Below are 21,648 nucleotides of genomic sequence, written 5' to 3'. Positions count from 1 at the left end.
ACAACCTCATCAACAGTATGTTCCAAGAAAAGATTGAGCAATAACTGGATTTTCTTCAAGTTGTGTCACTTAAATAGTTGCAAATAACCACATTCTAAATGTTTTAGTCATTTACGAAGGAAGATATGTATGTATCCATTTGAAATTCTCTGCACTGGTGCTCTACTTTGCTTTTCGCTAGTTCCCCCAATACTCTTGCAAGACTAGTTAATAGTTTGTACTTTAGGATAGTAAACCATTTAATTTAGTCACACTTTGTTCTTCTGGAAGCAGTACAGATTAACCTTGGTAATTTGTAAGAAGTGCATATTAAAGTAATTTTTAAGCTACATAGATAAAAATACATTTTGTTAGGCACTCTATTTTAAACGTATATTAAGATTTGAAAGGTAGATTGAAAGTCATAGAAATCATTATAACATTTAAAAATATTTACCTAGATATTTTTTCATGAAAAAAATGAGCAATGACTATAGTAGAAAATACTGTCTAGAAAACAATACTCTTAATTAATTTAATAATATGAATGTGAATTTGTTTACATGATTTCTAGTAACTGTTGTGCTAGATATGTATGGTTAGAGACTGTTTTGTCACAGCTGTGGCTCTGCCTTAATATAATACTCCTGGAGCAGAGGTTTGGGGCTTGGTTGGAGTGGTTTGCCTAACTTTAACCTCCAGATGTTTGTATTTTAGTAAGATCTTCATTAATCATGTATGTGTGTAATTTTTACAGATTTTCTTTTATTTGCTAGTACTAGAAATTTAAATTTTCAGATTCTCTGTGATATGCCAGAATTACATAGAATTCTCACTGAAATGTTTGGGGAAAAGACTGTGAAAGAATTATACCCCTATTGCATAAAACTAGAAATCAATGAATCAAAATATATCAAACCAAATTCTAATTTTCTTATAAACATTAGATACAGATTGCTTAATTAGGACTTTTGGGAGTCTAAAGTCTTAAGTGTTACTATTTATGTTATGCAGTTATATACAAACATTGTTTAGTATCCTACTTGCTTATTCACCTCTGTTCTGTACTCATTTACCTGGGCAAGAAATCAATATGAAAAACGTTCCCTGAAAAATAGCTTAAATGATTAGCAATAACTTATCTCAAGCCAAAAAGTAATTATGAATATTTTTTCATGTTCAATAACTGTGTATACTTGACCCTCCCAAAAATCTGCAGGAGTACTGATTTTCTTCCTAACATTATGTTTTTTGGTGGTGGCAGTGTTTTGGGTTTTGTTGTTTTTGTTTTGTTTTGTTCTGTTTTTGAGACAGGGTTTCTCTCTGTAGCCCTAGCTGTCCTGGACTTGCTTTGTAGACCAGGCTGGCCTCAAACTCACAATGATCCACCTGCTTCTGCCTCCCAGAGTGCTGGGATCATAGGCGTGTGCCACCACACCTAGCTAACACATTAAGTTTTAAAATGAGTATTTTAGATAATTAGAAAATATGACAATACAAATTTCTAAGTTTGACTACGGTGATTTGTTATAGAAAACATTTGTAAAAAGCTAAGTTAACAAAAATCAGTAGAGAAACTGAAATTGTGGGACGTGGTATTTTCAATGAATAACCTTAAATACTGCACAACTACTGCACTGACTGTACATTTGTCCTGCCTTTTCTTGCTAAACATTTTCAGTTTCTTTTTCATATGAAAATTTTCTCTCCTTTCCAAGTGTCATTCTTGTTTTTTCCACATAGAAGAATAATGTGTAATGCCTATGGTCAAATATAGAACTTTAAAAACTTAAAACTTAGATTTTACAGTGTTTTGTTTTGATATATATTTTTAATATATGCTATTTTCTGACTGCTCAAATAATAAATTGTAACATTCTTCAGTTTCATCAGAAAAGGATCACTATCAGAAGTCTTGTTTTCTACATTTGTTTGGTTTCTGTGCAGACGATGGGTGCGGCTGCTGTTTGGAAGAGAGTTCCCTCTGCAGGACCTGCTGGTGGTCTGGGATGCCTTATTTGCAGATGGCCTTAGCCTGAGCTTAGTAGACTATGTCTTCATAGCCATGCTGCTCTATATCCGGGATGCTTGTAAGTATTTGTGTCTTTCCCCATATTCGACTACATGGCCATGTTTTTTCAAAAATGTATTACCTTTAAAATGTATTCTGTATTTTATTATTGTATTTACATATACCTAAGTTTTTAATCACAGAAAATAATTTGAAACCTCAAGGGAAATCACTGATTATCTTTTTTGTTAGTGAACCTTATACATATTAGGGCATATGTGGGCAATGTTGTCCTCAAAGAAATGGGATGGTCTTTAGAAGTATTTTTCTAAACATTTTATACCTGTTTCAATCTCCTCGTCTCACACGCACTTGTGGACTGCATGTGAAACCAATGTTTCAGATATGTTTAGAGCTCCACCTTCTGACGTGTAGCAAGTACTCAATGATATTTATGGGGGCATTGGCATTTGTATAATACCAATGACTTGCCAATGGAAAAATAAATCTGGAGTATTTAACTTCTGCCCCATTATATTTTAACAAATTTTATTCCCTAATATAGTACTCAGTGAAAGATGTGTTCCTACCTACTCAGAACCACCTTAGGGTGCTTATCATAGCCAGAAAGCCAGGGCCTCAGCTTATAGGAGATATCAGAACATGTTTTAGATTTCATAATACTTTAAATTATTTGTCTTCTCAGCGAAGTAATCTCAGTTCCCAAAGCAAGATTTGTAAGCCAAAATATAATTAGGAAAGATTACACTAAGTGCTGTGATTGAATTAGGAAATAGAAAACTGTTGTCAGAGTACGAGTCATAACAGTGACTGCTAGATGGGTGTCTGTTCTCGGAATACCATTCATTCCACATGTCTGGTTTTTCCCTAGGAACACTAATATTTTGTTAAAAATTGTATTTTGCTGTTTTTATTCCCTCAGCATTACTTAGAATAAGTAACCACATTTTATTCATAAATTATGAAGGTGTTTGTTTTAATGCCTGGAAGGTCAAGTAGTTTGGGCTTCTTGAGAGACAAAGTGAAATTCCTTTCATGGGAGCCAGAACTAATGGTATAAGATTATGGAATATGGAAAGCATCAAATGAAAGATCTGGACAGTAAAACAGGATATTTGGGTAGATGTGATAGATACTGAATTTTTGGACACCCAATACTTCTCCCTTTTCAAGTTGTGCATTCTATAGTTGCAAATAAAAAAGAACAAAAGAGAATGAAAAAAACTCTCTTATGAAAAGGAAAAAGTCCTTTTGCATAATCTTTTTACCAAAGTTTCCAAATCAGACAACTATTGAATGTTTTCTGATTTTCTGAAATCTTAAACAATTAACAATTTACTCTTTTCATAATTTTGTCACATCACCCACATATATTAATGTAATCATCACGTCTCTTATGCTAAGATCTATTCTTAATTTCATAGAACATGGAAAATTTTTGGCAGCTGATGCCCTCACACATTTTCAGTATTTCTATTGATGATTCTGTAAAATATGGGCACTTGTGGAAAAGAACCAAAGTAATGGCATTGTTTACGCGTGTCGGTATTAAATCTATTACAACAAATGGTACCTCCTGAAGGTAGAGTAAATAACTATTCAGTATATAAGGTCACCTTTGTCCTGAAGAAGCTTTTCTGGTGCTTAACTTGAAAGGCAATATGGAAAATAAAAAAAGCACATACATAAATTTTATACATAAACATATATACTTGCTAAGTATATATGTGTTTCTTCAAATTACATGGTATCACTAGATTATAGCACTCATGAGGAAATAAGGTTAATTACAAAACTGACAACAGGAAGGACTGTGATGAGCACCTCCTCAGTAAGTCATAGAGCTATTGAAACATTCAGAGCAGAAGTGTAACCTTTAGATTACTCCAGCAGCAATGTGGATGTGAAATCAAGACAAGATGACAAACACTGAAGTAGAGAAATACTCAGACTAGGTTTAGCATGGCTTAGTGATTAAATAGGAAAGGTAAAGAGAATAAGAAATCTAGAAGAGTCTTGGAGTCTTTAGTGAGTAGATAACTGAGTAGGAAACACAACCGCTAGGAATTTACTTAAGCCTTAGCCACACAGAATTTGAGATCCCTGTGAAAATTCATAACAGATGTAAAACGTTACAGTCACTGTTAGTATCAAGGATGTATAGAGTTTTGCAAGTAATTAACAGGTCTTCACTAGTTTAAACCATAACAATGGATATGGTCTCTTAAGAATAAGGTCATTCCACCTCCCCCACATGGGGAAGCAGCCTTGCCAGGCCACAGAGGAGGACAATGCAGCCAGTCCTGATGAGACCTGATAGGCTAGGGTCAGAAGGAAGGGGAGGAGGACCTCCCCTGTCCGTGGACTTGGAGAGGGGCATAAGAGGAGATGAGGAAAGGAGGGTGAGATTGGGAGGTGAGGAGGGAGGGAACTACAGCCGGATACAAAGTGAATAAACTGTAATTAGTATTTAAAAAAATTAATTAAAAAAAGAATAAGGTCATCATAATATACTAGTTTGTCTGATATAGTTCTGGTTTACATATGCTTTCCCAAATCAGCAACCAACAGTACTTCCCTCTTTGTTTGAAATGCCTCCCACGAGGATTATACAAATCACACAGTCACCTACCTCAAATAACACATACTGAAAGAGAATGTAGGCAAAGGTGGAACTCTGCATTTAATGTTGGTGTTTAAGAGGAACTGGGAGTGGAAGCTGTAGCCCAGGCTGAGAGTATTCACCTGGTTCACACAAGACCCTAATTTTAATCTGTAAGGGTGGGGGCTACAAGAGGAAGGGCTTGTATTACAACCTCAAAGAACTATTGCTGGTTTTGCAGGTTCTAAGCACACTCATTCCCATGTAAGCACACATGTATAGAATTCCAAAGATAGGATCAGAATATGAGAAAGAACATATGACATTTGTCTTTTTGAGTCTGTGTTACCTAACTTAATATAATAATCTTTAGTCCTATCTAGTGTACTGAAAATTTCATAATTTCATTTTTATTTGTGACTCAATAAAATTTCCTCTGTGAATGCCCCACATGCTTATTATTTCATCTCTTGGTGGGCGTTTAGGCTGACTCCATCCTCTTGCTATTGTGACAAGAGCAGTGCTACTATTATTTTTATTACATTACTTTTCAACTAAAAAATGACATAATAAAGAACATAGAGATAACATATATCCAACCATCTTTCAAGAACAGAAGGCTATAAGAGGATATAAGAAGGATATAGGAGTAGTGATGGAGATGTGTCAATCAAACATGAGTTTCTTCTTGAGGAATCAGTGCTAGTTTTTTCTACTGGTCAATGGTTGCATCTATAAAAAGGAAAATTACCTTGTGCATTTGTTTCCTTCTGTTGTGTAAACACCCACTATATTCAACTCCTCAGTGATAGGATGGATTTTTTTTTTTTTTTTTTTTGTCTGTCTTGGTTTCCTTTTTAAATACAGCATCTAGAAGAGGACCTAATGCATTATAATCTTCAAACAGATGTTTATTGAAGAAAGTAATTGAAGAAACAAGGACTGTGAATAGGGAGACTGTGGAAGATGAGCTGTGAGACAGCAGTAAAGCTGAACTGAGAAGGAAGCACCAGGCTGTTGTCATAAATAGAACAGTTCATAGGTGCAGAAAACAAAAAATGAGAAAATCCCATAGCAGAAAAGGGAAGAATCTTATTTGCTGTGGCAGAGTAACAATAGAAGTAGAATTTGATAACCAAAGTGAATGTGACTGGCAAGATCAAACCTGGAATAACTAGGATGGCCTCATAGTAATAGTCTGTGTTAGCATCTCCAGCTGTCCTCAATAGTCCCAGAAGAGTAAAAGAATGTAAATAGATTTACAGGCTTCTCATCAGGCCCACCCTCAAATGAATTAGGGGTAACTGTGAAGGTGGAGGACATTTAGTGCATTTTAAGAGAGTAGTTTAAGGTGTGTAAAGAGGAATGACTGGAAAGAATTTATAATATCAAGGGATTGGAACCAGAGTGGGAAACAGGTAAAGCATAGAAAGCTGTAGCCTCACAAGAGAATGCAGAGTACGTGTAGATTGAGCCAATATGACCACGTTAGTGAAGGGAAGGAAGTCACTTAGAAAATTACATTGAAGAAAAGTAAGATTTTTGTTTGGTTCTCCCTGGGTACCAAGAATCATAATAGGAAAAGAAGATATAGGAAAAGAAGATACAGGAAAAAAATTACAGACTTAACACACCAAAACCTCAAACAAAGAAAATAACCAGGAAAGCAATTTTTAATCAATCATTTATTAAAATAACTAGTATTTCAACACATATTTACCAAGTCACTACTATTTCCGGGACTTTGATATACATATGGCAGTATGAAAATGGACCTAGTGGATGCATAGGTGAACAGCATAAGAAGGAGAGAAGAATTTCTGTGGATTGGTTTGAAACATGCGGGAGAAGTGTGCCTCACACTCTACCTCTCAGTGGAGCAATGGCAGGTGAAGAGGTGGGGCGTAGGGAAGGCTTGGCTCTGCAGAGAACTGAGGAGACAGCCTGAGGAGAGGTGGGCATGAACAAGGATGGCCAAGTGCATGGGCAACAGCATTGATTAGGTAATGAACATTTTTGCCCATGAGCAAGAGTCAGGAGGAAGGTAAACCAGTTCTAAAATCAGCATTCCAAATAGAATATCAGTTTCAAGTTCTTGTTCAGAACCAGTAAGTGCATTCTGAATCATGATACCCTATTGGGCATCCAGTGTTTTGGTGTTCATTCACCTAGTAGTTTGTGTTTATTCATTCTTTAACTGAACTCTATTGTTCAAGACTATAGCTACCACATGTGTAGCTCAGAGGTTTCACTGAGAGAAAGGACCTTCCTTCAGTTTAGGACACATACTCCTAGGGCCTCAGTAGATAGGCTTGAAAGGGTTATGGTCATCTTGACAGTATGTAAAATCCTGTACGAAGTATTCTGTGGCAAGGGTCTATATACTTCCACCAGTTTTTTCAAAATAATATATATCCTCTAAAATGAGGATTCAAAGCTACCTATTTTATAGATAAGGAAATCTGTTCTGGTTTGAGTTATATCAGCCCTGCCCATGACCAAGACAGACAGACAGACAGACTGGTTTGAGTTATATCAGCCCTGCCCATGATCAAGACAGACAGACAGACAGACAGACAGACAGACATTGGAGTCCTAACTATTAGTACATGAGAGTGAGACCTAATTCCCAACAGATTGTTGCAGATATGGTTAATTAAGATGAGGTCATGCTATAGTAAGTGGATTAGAGTTTCCTCCAGTCTGCTGTTACTGGTGTTCCTATTAATCCTTATTGGAAGGAAGTTTGGATACAGATATGTACAAAGGCACAGAATCAAGAATGTCACATGAAGAAAGAGGCAAAGATTATACTGGTGTTATCAAACCAAAGGATGGCAGTATATTCAGCTGTCCCCAAAAGCTAGCAGAAAGTTATGGGACATATCACCCCGTAAGCCTCAAAAGAAATAAACTCTGTCAACAACAGAATCCATCATTCTTTAAGTAATTTTTTTTAATGTACATGTGTAAACTTTTAGCATGAAAGAAGGCATTGTCTACTTTTAAAATTACAAACCTAAAATTTTTATAGCACAATTTTAATTTTTCTTTAAGTGTGTATGTCTGTGTGTCTGCGTGTCTGTGGGTGTGGGAGGGTGCGTGCATGTGCAGTGCCTGAAGTCAGCTTCAAGTATATTTCCTCAGTTGTTTCTAACTTTTATTTTCTGAAGCTCATTAATCTAACTTGGCTAGGAATCCTACTTGTGTCCACTCTAAGGCTGGGATTATAGGCATGTACCCAAGCCTATACTTTTTTTTTTGGGGGGGGGGGGGGTTGTTTCACTGAATTTGGTGTTTGTATTTGGGTTCTTGGTATCCAGACTCAGGTCCCTGTGCCTGCCTACTTAACCAAAGGGGTCATACCCTTTTTTAAAAATAGGAAAACTTATGATAACAGTAGCTCTCAATTGTCTCATACTCTATTTCACTTTAGATATTTTTGTGATGTTTTATTTTCCTGAAATAAGGTCTCATACTAGAGCCTAGATTGGTCTTGAACTCATGAGAACATTGCTTCAGAGTGATGAGACCACAGACATGTTCTACCTTTTCTGGCTACCTGTTGATTTTCTTAGTCATAATATCTCTCAGCTGTGTATGAAGCAGTAAATTTTTTTCTCTCTGAACTTTTTATGTCTGGAAAGTTTCTTCCTTTCTTCTACTTTTGTTTTTGTTGTTGTTGGTGGTGGTGATGGTACTTTATTTAATGGCTTAAATTCCATTTTTCTTTTTAATAAATTCCTAATGCATCTGTATACACATACTTACTATAAAGTGAAGTGTAATATTTCATTGTATGTATATGATATGTATTCATTAAAAGCAGATAACTGTCATTCCATTCTCTTTATTGTTTTCTTATATTTGGACTTTGAGCTCCATTTCTTGTCTTGACTTTTCAGTCAGCAAGATCAAGCCAGTGTTAAGGTTATTTTATTTTTATAATATTGTGTTTGTTTCTCTTAGTTTCTCTTTTACCTATCACACAAATAATTAGACTCTTTAATATTTGTTTAACAATAAGCTTCACAACACAATAACTGAGCAGTTACTACTCTATTATTAACCCTCTAAGCTAATCTGTTTTCTTGCCGGTGTACATCCCAGAAATACATGCACTTGTATCTTTCCTGCTCCACCTCCTTCTCTTGAGGTCTATTAGAACTCTGCCCCTGGCTCAATCCCCTACTTCTTCTAAATCCTTCTCACCTGGCTGGTGGAAGTCCAGCTCTGTTGTCTCTACTGCTCAGTGATTGGCTGTAAGCTGCTTTATTGGCATACCAGGAGACAATTGGGAGTTACACAACATTGAGACAGGAGATTCTCAGAACAAGCGTTGTAACCAGGTATGTGGGGTACAAAGTCAGTATTTGAATTGCACAATAACTTCATGCCTACATGACAGAATGTGTTAGGATACTGTCAGTTTCCTGTTTTCGTTAGCCATTCCTTGGCTTGGCATGTGTGGCAATTGTATCTTTTTCATGACTGACATGTTGTTCTTTTTTATTGTGTGCTGGCTCTCTGCTTTCTCTTGAGCCACTAGCTGAATGCCAGTGCTTCCATTTGTCCTACCCCAAAGTTTCTGCTTCTCGGTTTTCCATTTAACAGCATATTCACCAACATACTGTAGTTACAGAATTTTTACTACAGATTGAATTTGTCTTTTCTATAAAACCTTTAACAAAATTAATGATTAAATATAAAGACTATAAAACTATATTGCAGTGCATGTCAAAGTTTGTAAAAGCACAATCCCAAGTCTTATTTTTGAAAATCTAAGTACTTCCTGACACCAGCTCTCTTCCCTCTGAAATAAAATGTTATAACTACATCAGATACAGAAACCAATGTCCCCTTTCAGTCACTGATACCATTTATATCACTTTATAGTTTAGCTTAACAGTCTTTCCAGATTTCTCCAATATACCATAATAAAAAAATTATGTTTTAATGCATGTTTTACATTGTTGTTTTTTGGGGGTAGGTGTTATGCCTGCTGACTGCATTTGCTCTTGTAAAGGCAGAATTTCAAGGTTGTATGTCCTATTCAATTATTTTTTTTCCACTTTATTTTTTGAGACAGGGTCACTCACCAAATCTGAAGCTTGCCATTTTAGCCAGACTGGCTGGCCAGCTGGCTCCATGGATTTACCTGTCTCCATCTCCCAGCACTAGGGTTTCAGATACTCACCATTACCCAGATTTTACATGGTTACTGAGAATCTGAACTGCAGTCCTAATGTTTCAAACAGAGCCACCAACTGAGGACCAAGCATTCAAACGCCAGAGACTGTGGATAACATTTAGCATTTAAACCACCACAAGTACCTAGGTTCAAGCCCCACCTCCCTGGGAGTGAGGCAAATCCATGAATGGTGCTTATCATTTTTTTTCTCAATTTTAGTGTACACCAAAAATTCTTAGGCTTCGTTTAGATGCATGTAGACTTGGAAATACTAGACCTTGAGCTCTAATGACAAATACAAGGTGTTCTCACTGAAGTATAAATGAGGAAACCTTTCAGGTTTCTTTTCTTGCTAAGTCATTACTCTTATTTTATCTGTAAACTATGGTTTATTTGCTCTACGTTACACATTCTTAATAATAAAAGAATTGTGCTGGTTTGATTCTGAGTATATCTGTTGACAGTTATTAACCTGAATGTTAATATTATCAGAAGACTTTGTCCCTACACTGTATCATCACATTTTATTCTTTTAATGGATAATGAGGTAGGAAGGCAGAGGAACAGTGAGTGGTCTCTGTAGGAAGATGGACTCATATACACTCCTAGACACACAGAACTTTAAAATAAGATCTATCTTATTTTAAAGTTGGATATCTTCCATATCTATATGGAAGATAGAGAAAAAAATGAACTGTGTGTAGTTAATCGACTTTAGACTTATATCAATTACCAGGGCCACTCCTAGAACTGCCTGACTTTGCTTGGGCAGTGCACAGACCCTAAGTCATGGCCTTAAGTATTTGGGTGGATCTTACACTTGACAGTGCTGTCAGAACTCCTGGAATATAAATAAATCTCGTGCTGTTATCTGCTCTCTAGTTAGAATCAATTCTATTAAATTGTATTAAACTTGAAATGAAGTATCAGTAATTTTTTAAATCTTTTTGAACAAAAAGAATGTGCTGGTTTGAATTCAATATTGTTTTCTTTATTTAAAAAATGAATTTTAAGATCTTATTTTATCTGCATAAAAATCTAATAGTGAAAGAAGTACTTGACAGATCTATGCAAGTGTTTGTGGATGAGTGGGTGTAGTTCTTGGGCTTCAAGGCTAGTTGTAATGATTGATATTTATCTCAAAGGTCACCAGGGAGAAAAACCCCAAATGCAGCATCTTTTGAAGGTCTTATGCGTTTAACAAAATCACCTTTTAATAAGGGATATATCTATTTTTTTTTTTATACCTGGTTTTCTCTGAGACTTAACAGACTATATAGGATTTGGGGTTTTGGTGAGGGAGTTGTTTGATTTGTTTTTTGTTTGTTTGTTTGTTTTATGATTTAGTGTTCATGTTTTCTGTTCCATTTGAAATCCCCGTTTGAAATTATATGTTATTTTATAGTAGAAAAACCAGAATAGTAAAGGTCTTTAAATCATGGAAGACGTTGTTGTTTTTTGTTTTTGTTTTTGTTTTTTTTTTCTTCAGCTATGTTTTTTTTGTTTTTTTTTTTTTCTTCTGCATGTGGTAAGCCCTCACAATTTTTTTTTTCAGAGTGCGGAGCACTAAGTGTGTCTTTTGCGTGCCAGGTGCCTTACAAGGCACTTAGTTATTTGCATTTGAGTTATGAATGGAAGCCTCAGGTTTCCTTGTTAGATTGTTGTGTAGATGGCATGAGGGAGTGGGAGGTGTGCACCTGAGTACAGGTGCCCTGGGGGCAGTAGATCCCCTGGAGCTGGAATTAAAGTGTTTGTAAGTTACCTAATGTTCACAATGGGATTCAATTTGGATCTTCTGCAGTATCAGTAAGTGCTCTTAACTGGTGAGCTAGCTCTCCAGTCACCATTGTTTTTTAACTTTATATGAAGTCTTTGATTATTTCTTCTGTATGACAAATCCACATATAAATAGAAGAACTTATGCCAGTTTCCAAACATTTGCTGCACCTGGCTTTATATGTTAAGGACATTTTTAGTGTGTATTTGTAACTTCTCTGAGGTTAAAATACAGTTTTCAGAAGCACTCTGCAATGTGTCATTTTTGTCTTCTGTATGTAAACACCCTTTTCATGGTGCTTTCTGCTAAGAATGGAGTAAAACATAAGACACGGGGGAAGACCAATGTTTTCAGTTCAACAGTCAATCAGGAGTCCTTGGTCTGAGCATATAGTTGTCTCCTTTGCACTACTCTGTCCTCGTGTGTAGAAGGGAGTGCATGGATAGACTGCTTTTTTAGAGGGGAGGGGGTCTTATGGGATGGGCATATAATTATGTAACAAGTTGCCAGTCATGCTGTCGGTACCTGAGAGATGATAGCTGTTGTTTTTAATTTTAAGGACATTTTTTTAAGTCTATGTTTCAATATTTGGTAATTTTCCATCTTACTTTTTATTCTGAAAAATTATATTCCCATATAAAATTAATTAATTTGGAGAAAAGTATTCATAAATGTTACCATTATAGGTAGCTAGAGGTGAGCTATACATAATGTACTCATTTATGTTGCTTTCAAATTTCTCAGTGTAATCACATCTCTGGTTATATTTACTGATTGAACTACTTTTTGTTATTGCTTCTCCTGGCAAAACTAAACACACCAATTCCTTCAGACCACTTTAGAATAGTGTGGGGCATTTAAAGGAGGCAGATAATTCAGCTTTACTTCATATGAAGGTAATTGTCTTAGTGTTTCACTGCTATGAAGAGACATCATGATCAAGGCAACCTTTATAAAGGAAAACATTTAATTGGGGCTGTCTTACAGTTCGGAGGTTTAGTCCATTATCATCATGGCAGGAAGCATGGTGGCATGCAGGCTGACATGGTGCTGGAGAAGGAGCTGAGAGTTCTACATCTTGGTCCACAGGCAGCAAGAATTGAACTGGCTGAGACCTCAAAGCCCACCCCCACAGTGATACCTTTCCTCCAGCAAGGCCACACCTCCTAATAGTGCCACTAATAGAGCCAAGCATTTAAACAAATGAATCTATGGAGGCAGTTCCTATTGAAACCATCACCCTAGTACTGCTTGTCAGAACAAGAGGGCAGATATATACCTAACATCTATGCCACTGTCTTAGACAATTACTTGTGCTACTCAGGCACAAAGAAAGAGACTCTCCAATCCCTGAGTTCACTCAAAACATAAGGAGTTACATCCTGGAATGCACTTGCTACACAGATGCTAGGCATAAGAGGTGACAGGGAACAGAGTTAAGTTGGAAAATTCTGGCTAGAAAAACCTTTTGTGGCTTTTTATTACCAGTATGTATGCAAAAAGTCGTGTGTGTGTGTGTGTGTATGTGTGTGTGTGTGGCCAGGTATTGTGGTGCCTATGACAACACTTCACAGGCCTTAAAGAAGTGGTTTTCTATGAATTTAAGGCCAGCATGGTCTAAGCCACTTAATGATATGGCAAAAACATAAATAAAAATAAATTAAAAGAGTATAGTTAGTTTTGGTATCTACTTACATTTGAACAAAATGGTCTTTTCCTTCATTGTGCTTTAAAAGCAAAATACTGAAGCAATACCCTGAAGAGCTGATTCAGGGAAGGTTAAAAATAGTTACTATATCACTGCTGCCTGCTTTGATAGAATAAGGATTTGGTAAGGAACAAGACTGCATTCATTTTTTTATTAGACAAAAGTTTGCTCTAAGGAGCAAAACCTCTGCGGGTGGAGTGCTGACTTAACACGTACAAGGCCTTGGGTTCAACTCCAAGTGCTATAAAATGGAAGGAGGGAACAGGGAGGCTAGGGAAGGAGGGGAGAAGGAACAAAACAACTCTCATGTCAGATCCCTCTACCCTTTTAAAAAACAAGTTTCTGTAGCTCTTCTGTCTAAATTTGGCATAGCTGTCTAAGTGTGTCTTAATACTTAATTTAATGTAATTAGAAATTAAAAGTACAGATTTTTTAGTAATGACTTAAAGATGGTATTAGTTGAAGACATAAGATTCATGCTTACCTGCTGTTAAAAAACTGTTGATAGACCAAAACTAAGGCTATAACAGCCTAAGTTTGAGTATCTGGAATGTAATTGATGCTCAGAAAATGTTCCTTTAATTAAGATGTGTGTGAATAGATACAAGAGAAAATCGTTAGCAGCTTCTTTTGTTCTACAAGTGAAATATTAACACATGTTGTCTTGCCTTCAGCACTTTATAGTCTGTTACTTTAAAGTTATGGTAACGGGTTTATTGTGCTGGTCACTCTAAACAAATGCCCAGTTATATCTAGCTATTCTAGAGACTCAGTAAGGTTTGACTTAGCTTAAGTCCCTTCGATGTTAAGCAACTTAAGTTGACATTTGTATCTTTATATCATTTGAATTCAAAGCAGTATTTTTTAAACAGCATTATATAACTACATAGAATACAGCCCCCCAATTTGAAATCATGCTACACCAAGGAATCACTCTGTGATATGAGCAAATGACTTAGCCTCTCCAAGTATCGTTGTTTGTATGTCTGATACAAGGAAAATCATCCTATGCTTATAATAAAATAGTCTGAGGCATTAAATGAGATTAGGCACATAAAGTTCTAAGCCTGAGTTCACTCCCTAAAACCTTTAGGATTCATCATTATCTTAGTGGAGTAGCTGGTTGACTTTGCCAGTGTCCTTTCCAAACTTAGATTTTCCTCAGAGCAAGGGTTTCTTCCTTGTTGGGCCTCCATTACAAAGCAGGCACTTACCAAGTCATCGCAGTGAATGATGTGGGCAGTTTTCTAAAACCATGAAGTTGTTTTCTAGAAGACTAAACTTTATACTGTAGAGGTTACCCGAGCAGATTTTGGATGTCACATTAGATAACTTTAGAGAAGACCCAAATGAGATCCTCAGATTCAAATTTGAGTGGTGCAGCCAAAATAATTCCAAGAAACTCTCCTGCTTTTCTTACAAGATGGTAAAAATTATTCCCTGGCCAGGTACTAAAACTTGAGTATCAGCATTTGAGAAAGTAACTTTTTCATCAACTGAGGACCTAGTTGTTGTTTTTTTTTTATAACTCCTTTGCTTTAAATAAATACTGTACATGAAAAAATTATACCATTATATACTAGCTTTTTTAATTTCTAGAGGAAGATGACACTAGGGAACTGAATGTGAACATGGAGAAATGAACAAATAAGAGGAGTCTGAAGAGATAGAGAGCAGGTAGGGTAAGTGAGTACTTTACAAATGAAAGCAGATGTGTGAAATTACAAGCTGTCAGATCACCAATGGAAATGAAGATGATAAAGTAGTTCCTTACGTAGTTTATAATTATTCATTCTGCACAGTCTACTTTCCTTTCTATAGTATTCAGGTGAGGGAGCATGGTAGAATGTTTCATCAAGAAGTGGCTTTTCCAGCAGCAGAAAAAAAATCGAAGAATCAAGGTCTTTCTGATTATAATTAATATTTTATTTGTCTTACTTCCTTTGTTTTCCTGTGGGACATTTTTCAGTAACTGGTTAATGAACAACTCTAGGAGGTTGTAGCTGTAAAGTACCCTCACAGTCAGTGTTGCTGAGGCAGCTGTTGTAGCTCACAAAACAAGTGTCATTAATGGGCCCAACTGTGATTACAGTACCGATAGATTACCAAGAAATGGAATAGTTTACACAGACCTGTCTTTAAAAGATGTGTTTAATAATTGTACCCATAATTATGATTGATTTGAAAATAAAAGTGTTAAATGACAGTCTGCAGAATACAAGCAGATGATGGAAGATTGTCACTTATTTTCCTCAAAACACACACACACACACACACACACACCCTCTCTCTCTTCAAATTTATTTTTACTTTTAGAAAAACAAATAGCCAAAGAAAATTGTAATTTTGAATTTTGAATTGTGTGATACATATATAAAAGAAGCATAATAACCAAGGTGAGTATACTATTTTATTAGAATTTTTAATTGCTTCCCAGTTTCAAGGTGTTTCTTTGAAATTACACAGTAATTTCTCAGCAGCAAAACTAACGATAGCCACATAAATGTCAACAAATGTGCATACATCTAAGAAATGTGTTTTATGTTGCAAATACCATGTCTGAGTCTGCACTTCTTCCTTCCACCACTCCTTGTGGGTAGTGTTAAATTGTAACTGAAATGCACTGAATCAGAGGGCATTTGGTGAAGATCTGTTCTCAGTACAATCTTATAACCAGTCACCTAAATTATTGCATCACATGCTTTGGCTCTCAGTTATTTTCTTAGATTCATCATAATGCATATATTCTAAACAGTATTGTGTCTGAATCCATTTTTCCTTTTATTTAGTGATTTCTAGTAACTACCAGACCTGTCTTGGCCTTCTGATGCATTATCCAATCATCGGAGACATACACTCACTGATACTTAAGGCTCTCTTCCTTAGAGACCCAAAGGTAAGCTTTCTTGGGGGAGAGGTGCATAATTTTACATTGTTTCAAGAATCCAGGTCTCCATCTGACTTGTTCCTAATGATGGTTAGAAGTTGTAAGCCAAAGTTCAAACACCTCATTAGCCAGTATGTTAGCAAGTGAAAGCAGTGGACCTAGTCCTGAGAAACTACACCCCAGAAAATGCCCAATTTCCTCAGTGGGTTGTCTTGACCTCCTTCCTGCCTATCTGTTAGCTTAAGAAAATACTTAAGGTGAAATCTTATGGTCCTTTTTATTTGCAGTTCCTTGATGACTAAGGATTTTGAACATTTCTTTAAGTGTTTCTCTGCCATTCAGTATTCCTCTATTGAGAATTCTCTGTTTAGCCCTGTATACCATTTTTTAAGGGATTACTTGATGTGTTGCTGTTTGACTTCTTGAGTTCTTTATATATTCTGGACAGTAGCCCTCTCTGTCAGATATAGGGTTGGTGAAGATCCTTTCCCATTCTGTAGACATTCGTTTTGTTCTGACAACAGTGTTCTTTGCTTTACAGAAGCTTTTCAGTTTCATGATTTCCCATTTATTGATTGTTGCTCTTAGAGCCTGTGCTGTTGGTGTTCTGTTCAGTAAGTTGTCTCCTATGCCAGTGAGTTCTAGGCTCTTCCCCACTTTTTCTTCTAACCAAAATAGTGGGTCTGGTTTTATATTGAGGTTTTTGATCCACTTGGGCTTTAGTTTTGTGAAGGATGATAAATATGGATCTGTTTGTATTTTTCTACATGGAGACAGCCAGTTGGACCAGCACCATTTGTTGAAGATGCCATCTTTTTCCATTGTATGGTTTGGCTTCTTTGTGAAAAATCAAGTATCCATAGGTGTATAGGTTTATCTTTGTGTCTTCTATTCGATTCCATTGATCCACCATTCTGTTTCTATGCCTATACCATCTACTATTGCTCTGTAGTACAGCTTGAGGTCAGGGATGGAGATACCTCCAGAGGATCTGTTGTTGTACAGGATTGTTTTAGCAATTCTGGGTCTGGGCAAAGGGGTCTTTCCTGAGATTGATATTCCAACCGTGGACCATACATGGAGATAACCTAGAACCTGTGCACATATATAGCCCATGGCAGCTCAGTATACAAGGGGGTTTCTTAGTAAGGGGAACAGGGACTGTCTCTGACATGAACTCAGTGACTGGCTCTTTGATCACCTCGCCCTGAGGGAGTAGCAGCATTACCAAGCCACAGAGGAAGACAATACAGCCAGTACTGATGAGATTTGATAGGCTAGGGTCAGAGGGAAGTGTAGCAGGACCTCTCCTATCAGTGGACTTGGGGAGGGGCATGGGAGGAGAAGAGGGAAGGCAGGATTGGGAAGGGATGAGGGAGGGGGCTACAACTGGGATACAAAGTGAATAAACTGTGATTAATTAATTTAAAAATAAATAAACTTTTTTTAAAAAGTAAATACTTGCACAACTATTTCTTATACTGGACTTCAGTATCTTTAATGCCTATCACAAGGGATGACTTGTTCAAAAAGGGCTTCTGGGACCATATGAAAAAAGAGCTATACTAAGGACTAGGCCTATTAGAATTTATCACTGAATTATGATATATATATATGCATATATATATGATATTTCCATATATTATTCTACTTTATAGCTTACAAATCACCTAATAAAAGACTCTGACAGGCTTTAAAACTGGTTTCTTTGAGTATAAAGCAATTCATTAAAATTTCCTTCATACTTCACAGAAAAAGTGTGCTCTTTTACAACTAATGTTATATTTCTTCAAAATAAGAACATTTAATTATATAAAAAAAATTGTGAATCCTTGCTGTTTTTGAGCCAAACGAAAATACTGGATGAAGAGTAAGAGAGGAAGCTTTAGATACAAGTATCAGAATGCCAGGCATTGGATGGTAATCCCAGCCTTTGGCTCTTTGGAAACTCTCCCAACAGTCATGTTGGCAGTTGTCAAACTGTCTCTGAGTCAGTCAGTCTGTCTGTGAGTTCTGTTGCCAAGCTCTGCCTGTTCATCTTTAGCGTACAAATTTAATAGAAATCTTCTCTTGTTGATGACTTAAACTTAACTTTAAGCACATTTTCTATTATATGACTGACAATTTTCTTATCTGCTTTTTATAGAAATACTAGTTTTTATAGTATTTCTGTTATACAGAGCAATTTTTCTTTTTTAATTCTTATTTTTTATAATTTATTCCTTTTATATCCCAGTTGTAGCCCCTTCCCTTATATCCTCCCGGTCTCACCCTTGCTGTCCCGTCCCCCCTATCCTCTTCCCCTAGTCCACTGAAAGGGGGAGTCCTCCTCCCCTGCCATCTGACCCTAGCTTATGGACTCTCATCAGGACTGCTGGATACTCTTCCTCTGTGGCCTGGCAAAGCCACATCGCAAGAGGGAGGTGATCAAAGAGCCAGCAACCAAGTTCATGCCAGAGACATTCTCTGCTCCCCATACCCAGGAACCCACTTGGAGGCTGAGCTGCCTGTCTGCTACATCTGATCAAGGGGTCTAGGTCCTCTCCATGCATGGTCCTTGGTGCATGAGCATCTGCAGGAACCCAAGCCCAGATTTGTCTGCTTTCTTGGTCTCCTTGTAATGCTCCTGTCCCCTCTTGGTCCTTCTATCCTCCACCCCCACCCCCACCCCACCCCCCGCCCTACTGCTCCCTGCTTCTTCCATAGGACTCTCTACACTCTGCCCAAAGCTTAGCGGAGAGTCTCTGCATCTGCTTTAATCCCCTGTTGGGAGGAGCCTTTCAGAGGACCTCTATGTTAGGCTCCCTTGCTGTTCCTTCTCTTCCACTGCTTCGGCTGTCTATTCTGTTTGCCCTTCTGAATGAGATTAAGCATTCTCTCTAGAATCCTGCTTGTTGTTTAGCTTCTTTAGGTCTGTAGTTTGTAGTATGATTATCCTATATATAATGTGACTACTATCTGCTTATAAGTGAGTATATACCATGTGTGTCTTTCTGCTCCTGGGTTACCTCACTTAAGGTGATCTTTTCTAGTTCCATCCGTTTGCCTGCATATTTCATGATTCCCTTGTTTTTAATGTTTCAATTGTGGAAATGTGTCACAATTTCTGTTTCCATTCTTTGCATAAGGGACATCTAGGTTGTTTCTAGATTCTGTCTATTATGAATAAACTAGGAATATAGTTGAGCAGATGTCCTTGTTGAATGGTGGATCATCTTTTGGATATATTCCCAGGAGTGGTATTGAGGTAGCTGTATTCCCAATTTTCTGAGAAATCTCCAGATTGATTTCCAGAGTGGTTGTACAAGTTTACATTCCCACCAGCAATGGAGGAGGGTTCTCCTTTCTCCACATACTTGCCAGCATGTCTTGTCACCTGAGTTTTTGATGTAGGCCATTCTGATGGGTGTAAGATGGCATCTCAGGGTCATTTTGATTTGCATTTTCCTGATGACTGAGGATATTGAGCATTTCTCTAAGTGTTTCTCCACCACTCAGTATACCTTGGTTGAGAATTCTGTGCTTAGCTCTGTACTACATTTTTTAATTGGATTTTTAATTGGATTTAATTTAATTTTTGGTGTCTAATTTATTGAGTGCTTCATATATTCTCGATATTAGCCCTCTGTTGGAGGTAGGGGTAGTGAAGATCTGTTCCCAGTCTGTATGTTTGGTTTTTTGTTCTGTTGATAGTGTCCTTTGCATTACAGAAGCTTTTCAGTTTCATGCAGTCCATTAATTAATTGTTGATCTTAGAGCCTGAGCTGTTGGTGTTGTGTTCGGGAAGTTTTCTCTTGTGCCAATAAGTTCGTGGCTTTTCCCCATTTTTTCTTCCAACAGATTTAGTGTGTCTGGTTTTATGTTGAGGTCTTGATCCACTTGGACTTTTATTTTGTGCAGGGTGTTATATATGGATCAATTGGCATTTTTCTACATGTGGACATCCAGTTAGACCGGCACTATTTGTTGACGATGCGATCTTTTTTCTTTTGTATGGTTTTGGCGTCTTTGTCAAAAATCAGGTGTCTGTAGGTGTATATGTTTATTTCTGGATCTTTGATTGATCATTGGTCATCCAGTCTGTTTCTATGCCAATATGATGCAGTTTTTCTTACTGTTGCTTTATAGCTTAAGATCAGGATAGAGATATCTCCAGAAGCTCTTTTATTGTACAGGACTGTTTTAGCTATTCTGCATTTTGTTTTGTTTTGTTTCATTTATTTTGTTTTGTTTTGTTCTTCCATTTGGAGTTGAGAATTGTTCTTTCTAGGTCTATAAAGAATTGTGTTAGTATTTTGATAGGAATTGCATTGAATGTGTAGATTGCTTTTGGTAGGATGGACATTTTTATTATGTTTATCTTATGGATCTAGGAGCATGGGTATCTTTCCAGCTTCTGATATCTTCTTCAATTTATTTTTTCAGAGACCTGAAATGTTTTCATACAAGTCTTTCACTTGTTTGATTAGAGTTACGCCAAGATACATAAAATGTTTTTTGTGGCTATTGTAAAGGGTGTTGTTTCCCTAATTTCTTTTTCACCCCTTTTGTCTTTTGTATAAAGGAAAGCTACTGATTTCTTTGAGTTAATTTTGGATCCAGCCATTTTGCTGAAGGTGTTTATCTTTTTATTGGTGAATTGAGTCAATTGATGTTGGGCAAGATTAATGACCAGTGACTGTTAGTTCCTTTTATTTTGATATTGGTTGTGGTAGTGTGTTGTGTGCTTGTCTAACTTTCAGTTTTACTGTAGTGAAGTTTTACTGTAGTTAACTAGTGGGTGTAGTTAGCCTTCTTTGGTTATATTTTTCCTTGTAGTATCTTGTATAGGGCTGGATTTGTGGGTAGATACTGTTTAATTTGTTTTTGTCGTTGAATATCTTGTTTTCTCCATCTATGATGAGAGTTTTGCTGGGTATAGTAGTCTGGCTTGACATTTGTGTTCTCTTAGGGTCTGCATGGCATCAGTCCACACCTTTCTGGCTTTAATAGTCTCTGTTGAGAAGTCAGGTATGATTCTGATAGGTTTGCCATTATATGTTCCTTGGCCTTTTTCGCTTGCAGCTTTTAATATTTTTTTCTTTGTTGTATATATTTAGTGTTTTGCTTATTATATGGCGGGAGGATTTTCTTTCCTGATCTAACCTACTAGGTGTTCTGCAGGCCTCTTGTATGCTTATAGGCATCTCTTTTTTGAAATTGCTAAAATTTTCCTCTATGATTTTGTTGAAAATCTTTTCTGGGCCTTGGAGACACAGGTATCTTCTTTTTCCTCTATTCCTTTGATTCTTAGGTTTCCTCTTTTCATGTTGTCCTTGATTTCATGAATGGTTTATATCAGGAACTTTTTAGATTTAACATTTTCTTTGATGGATGCATCAATTTCTTCCGTTGTATCTTCTACACCTGAGATTCTTCTTCCATCTCTTGTATTCTGTTGGATATGCTTGCCTCTGTAGTTCCTGTTTTCTT

At 36.7% G+C, this 21,648-nt stretch overlaps 1 protein-coding gene across 5 annotated transcripts in view; it reads left to right on the top strand.

The window, feature by feature from the left end:
- Tbc1d5 (TBC1 domain family member 5) overlaps positions 1-21,648 on the top strand; it is a 434,903-nt gene that overhangs the window by 270,455 nt on the left and 142,800 nt on the right. For all 5 annotated transcript variants that reach the window (XM_060369652.1, XM_060369648.1, XM_060369651.1 and 2 more), the window contains 2 exons: positions 1,927-2,069; positions 16,079-16,185. In XM_060369652.1, the coding sequence (XP_060225635.1) occupies positions 1,927-2,069; positions 16,079-16,185 (250 nt within the window). The remainder of the gene's footprint in view (positions 1-1,926; positions 2,070-16,078; positions 16,186-21,648) is intronic.

The sequence above is a fragment of the Meriones unguiculatus genome, chromosome 16 (assembly GCF_030254825.1).
Source record: "Meriones unguiculatus strain TT.TT164.6M chromosome 16, Bangor_MerUng_6.1, whole genome shotgun sequence".
NCBI classification, from domain to species: Eukaryota; Metazoa; Chordata; class Mammalia; order Rodentia; family Muridae; genus Meriones; species Meriones unguiculatus.
Note: the sequence above shows the minus strand (reverse complement) of the source record. Positions and strands in the feature narration are given on the sequence as shown.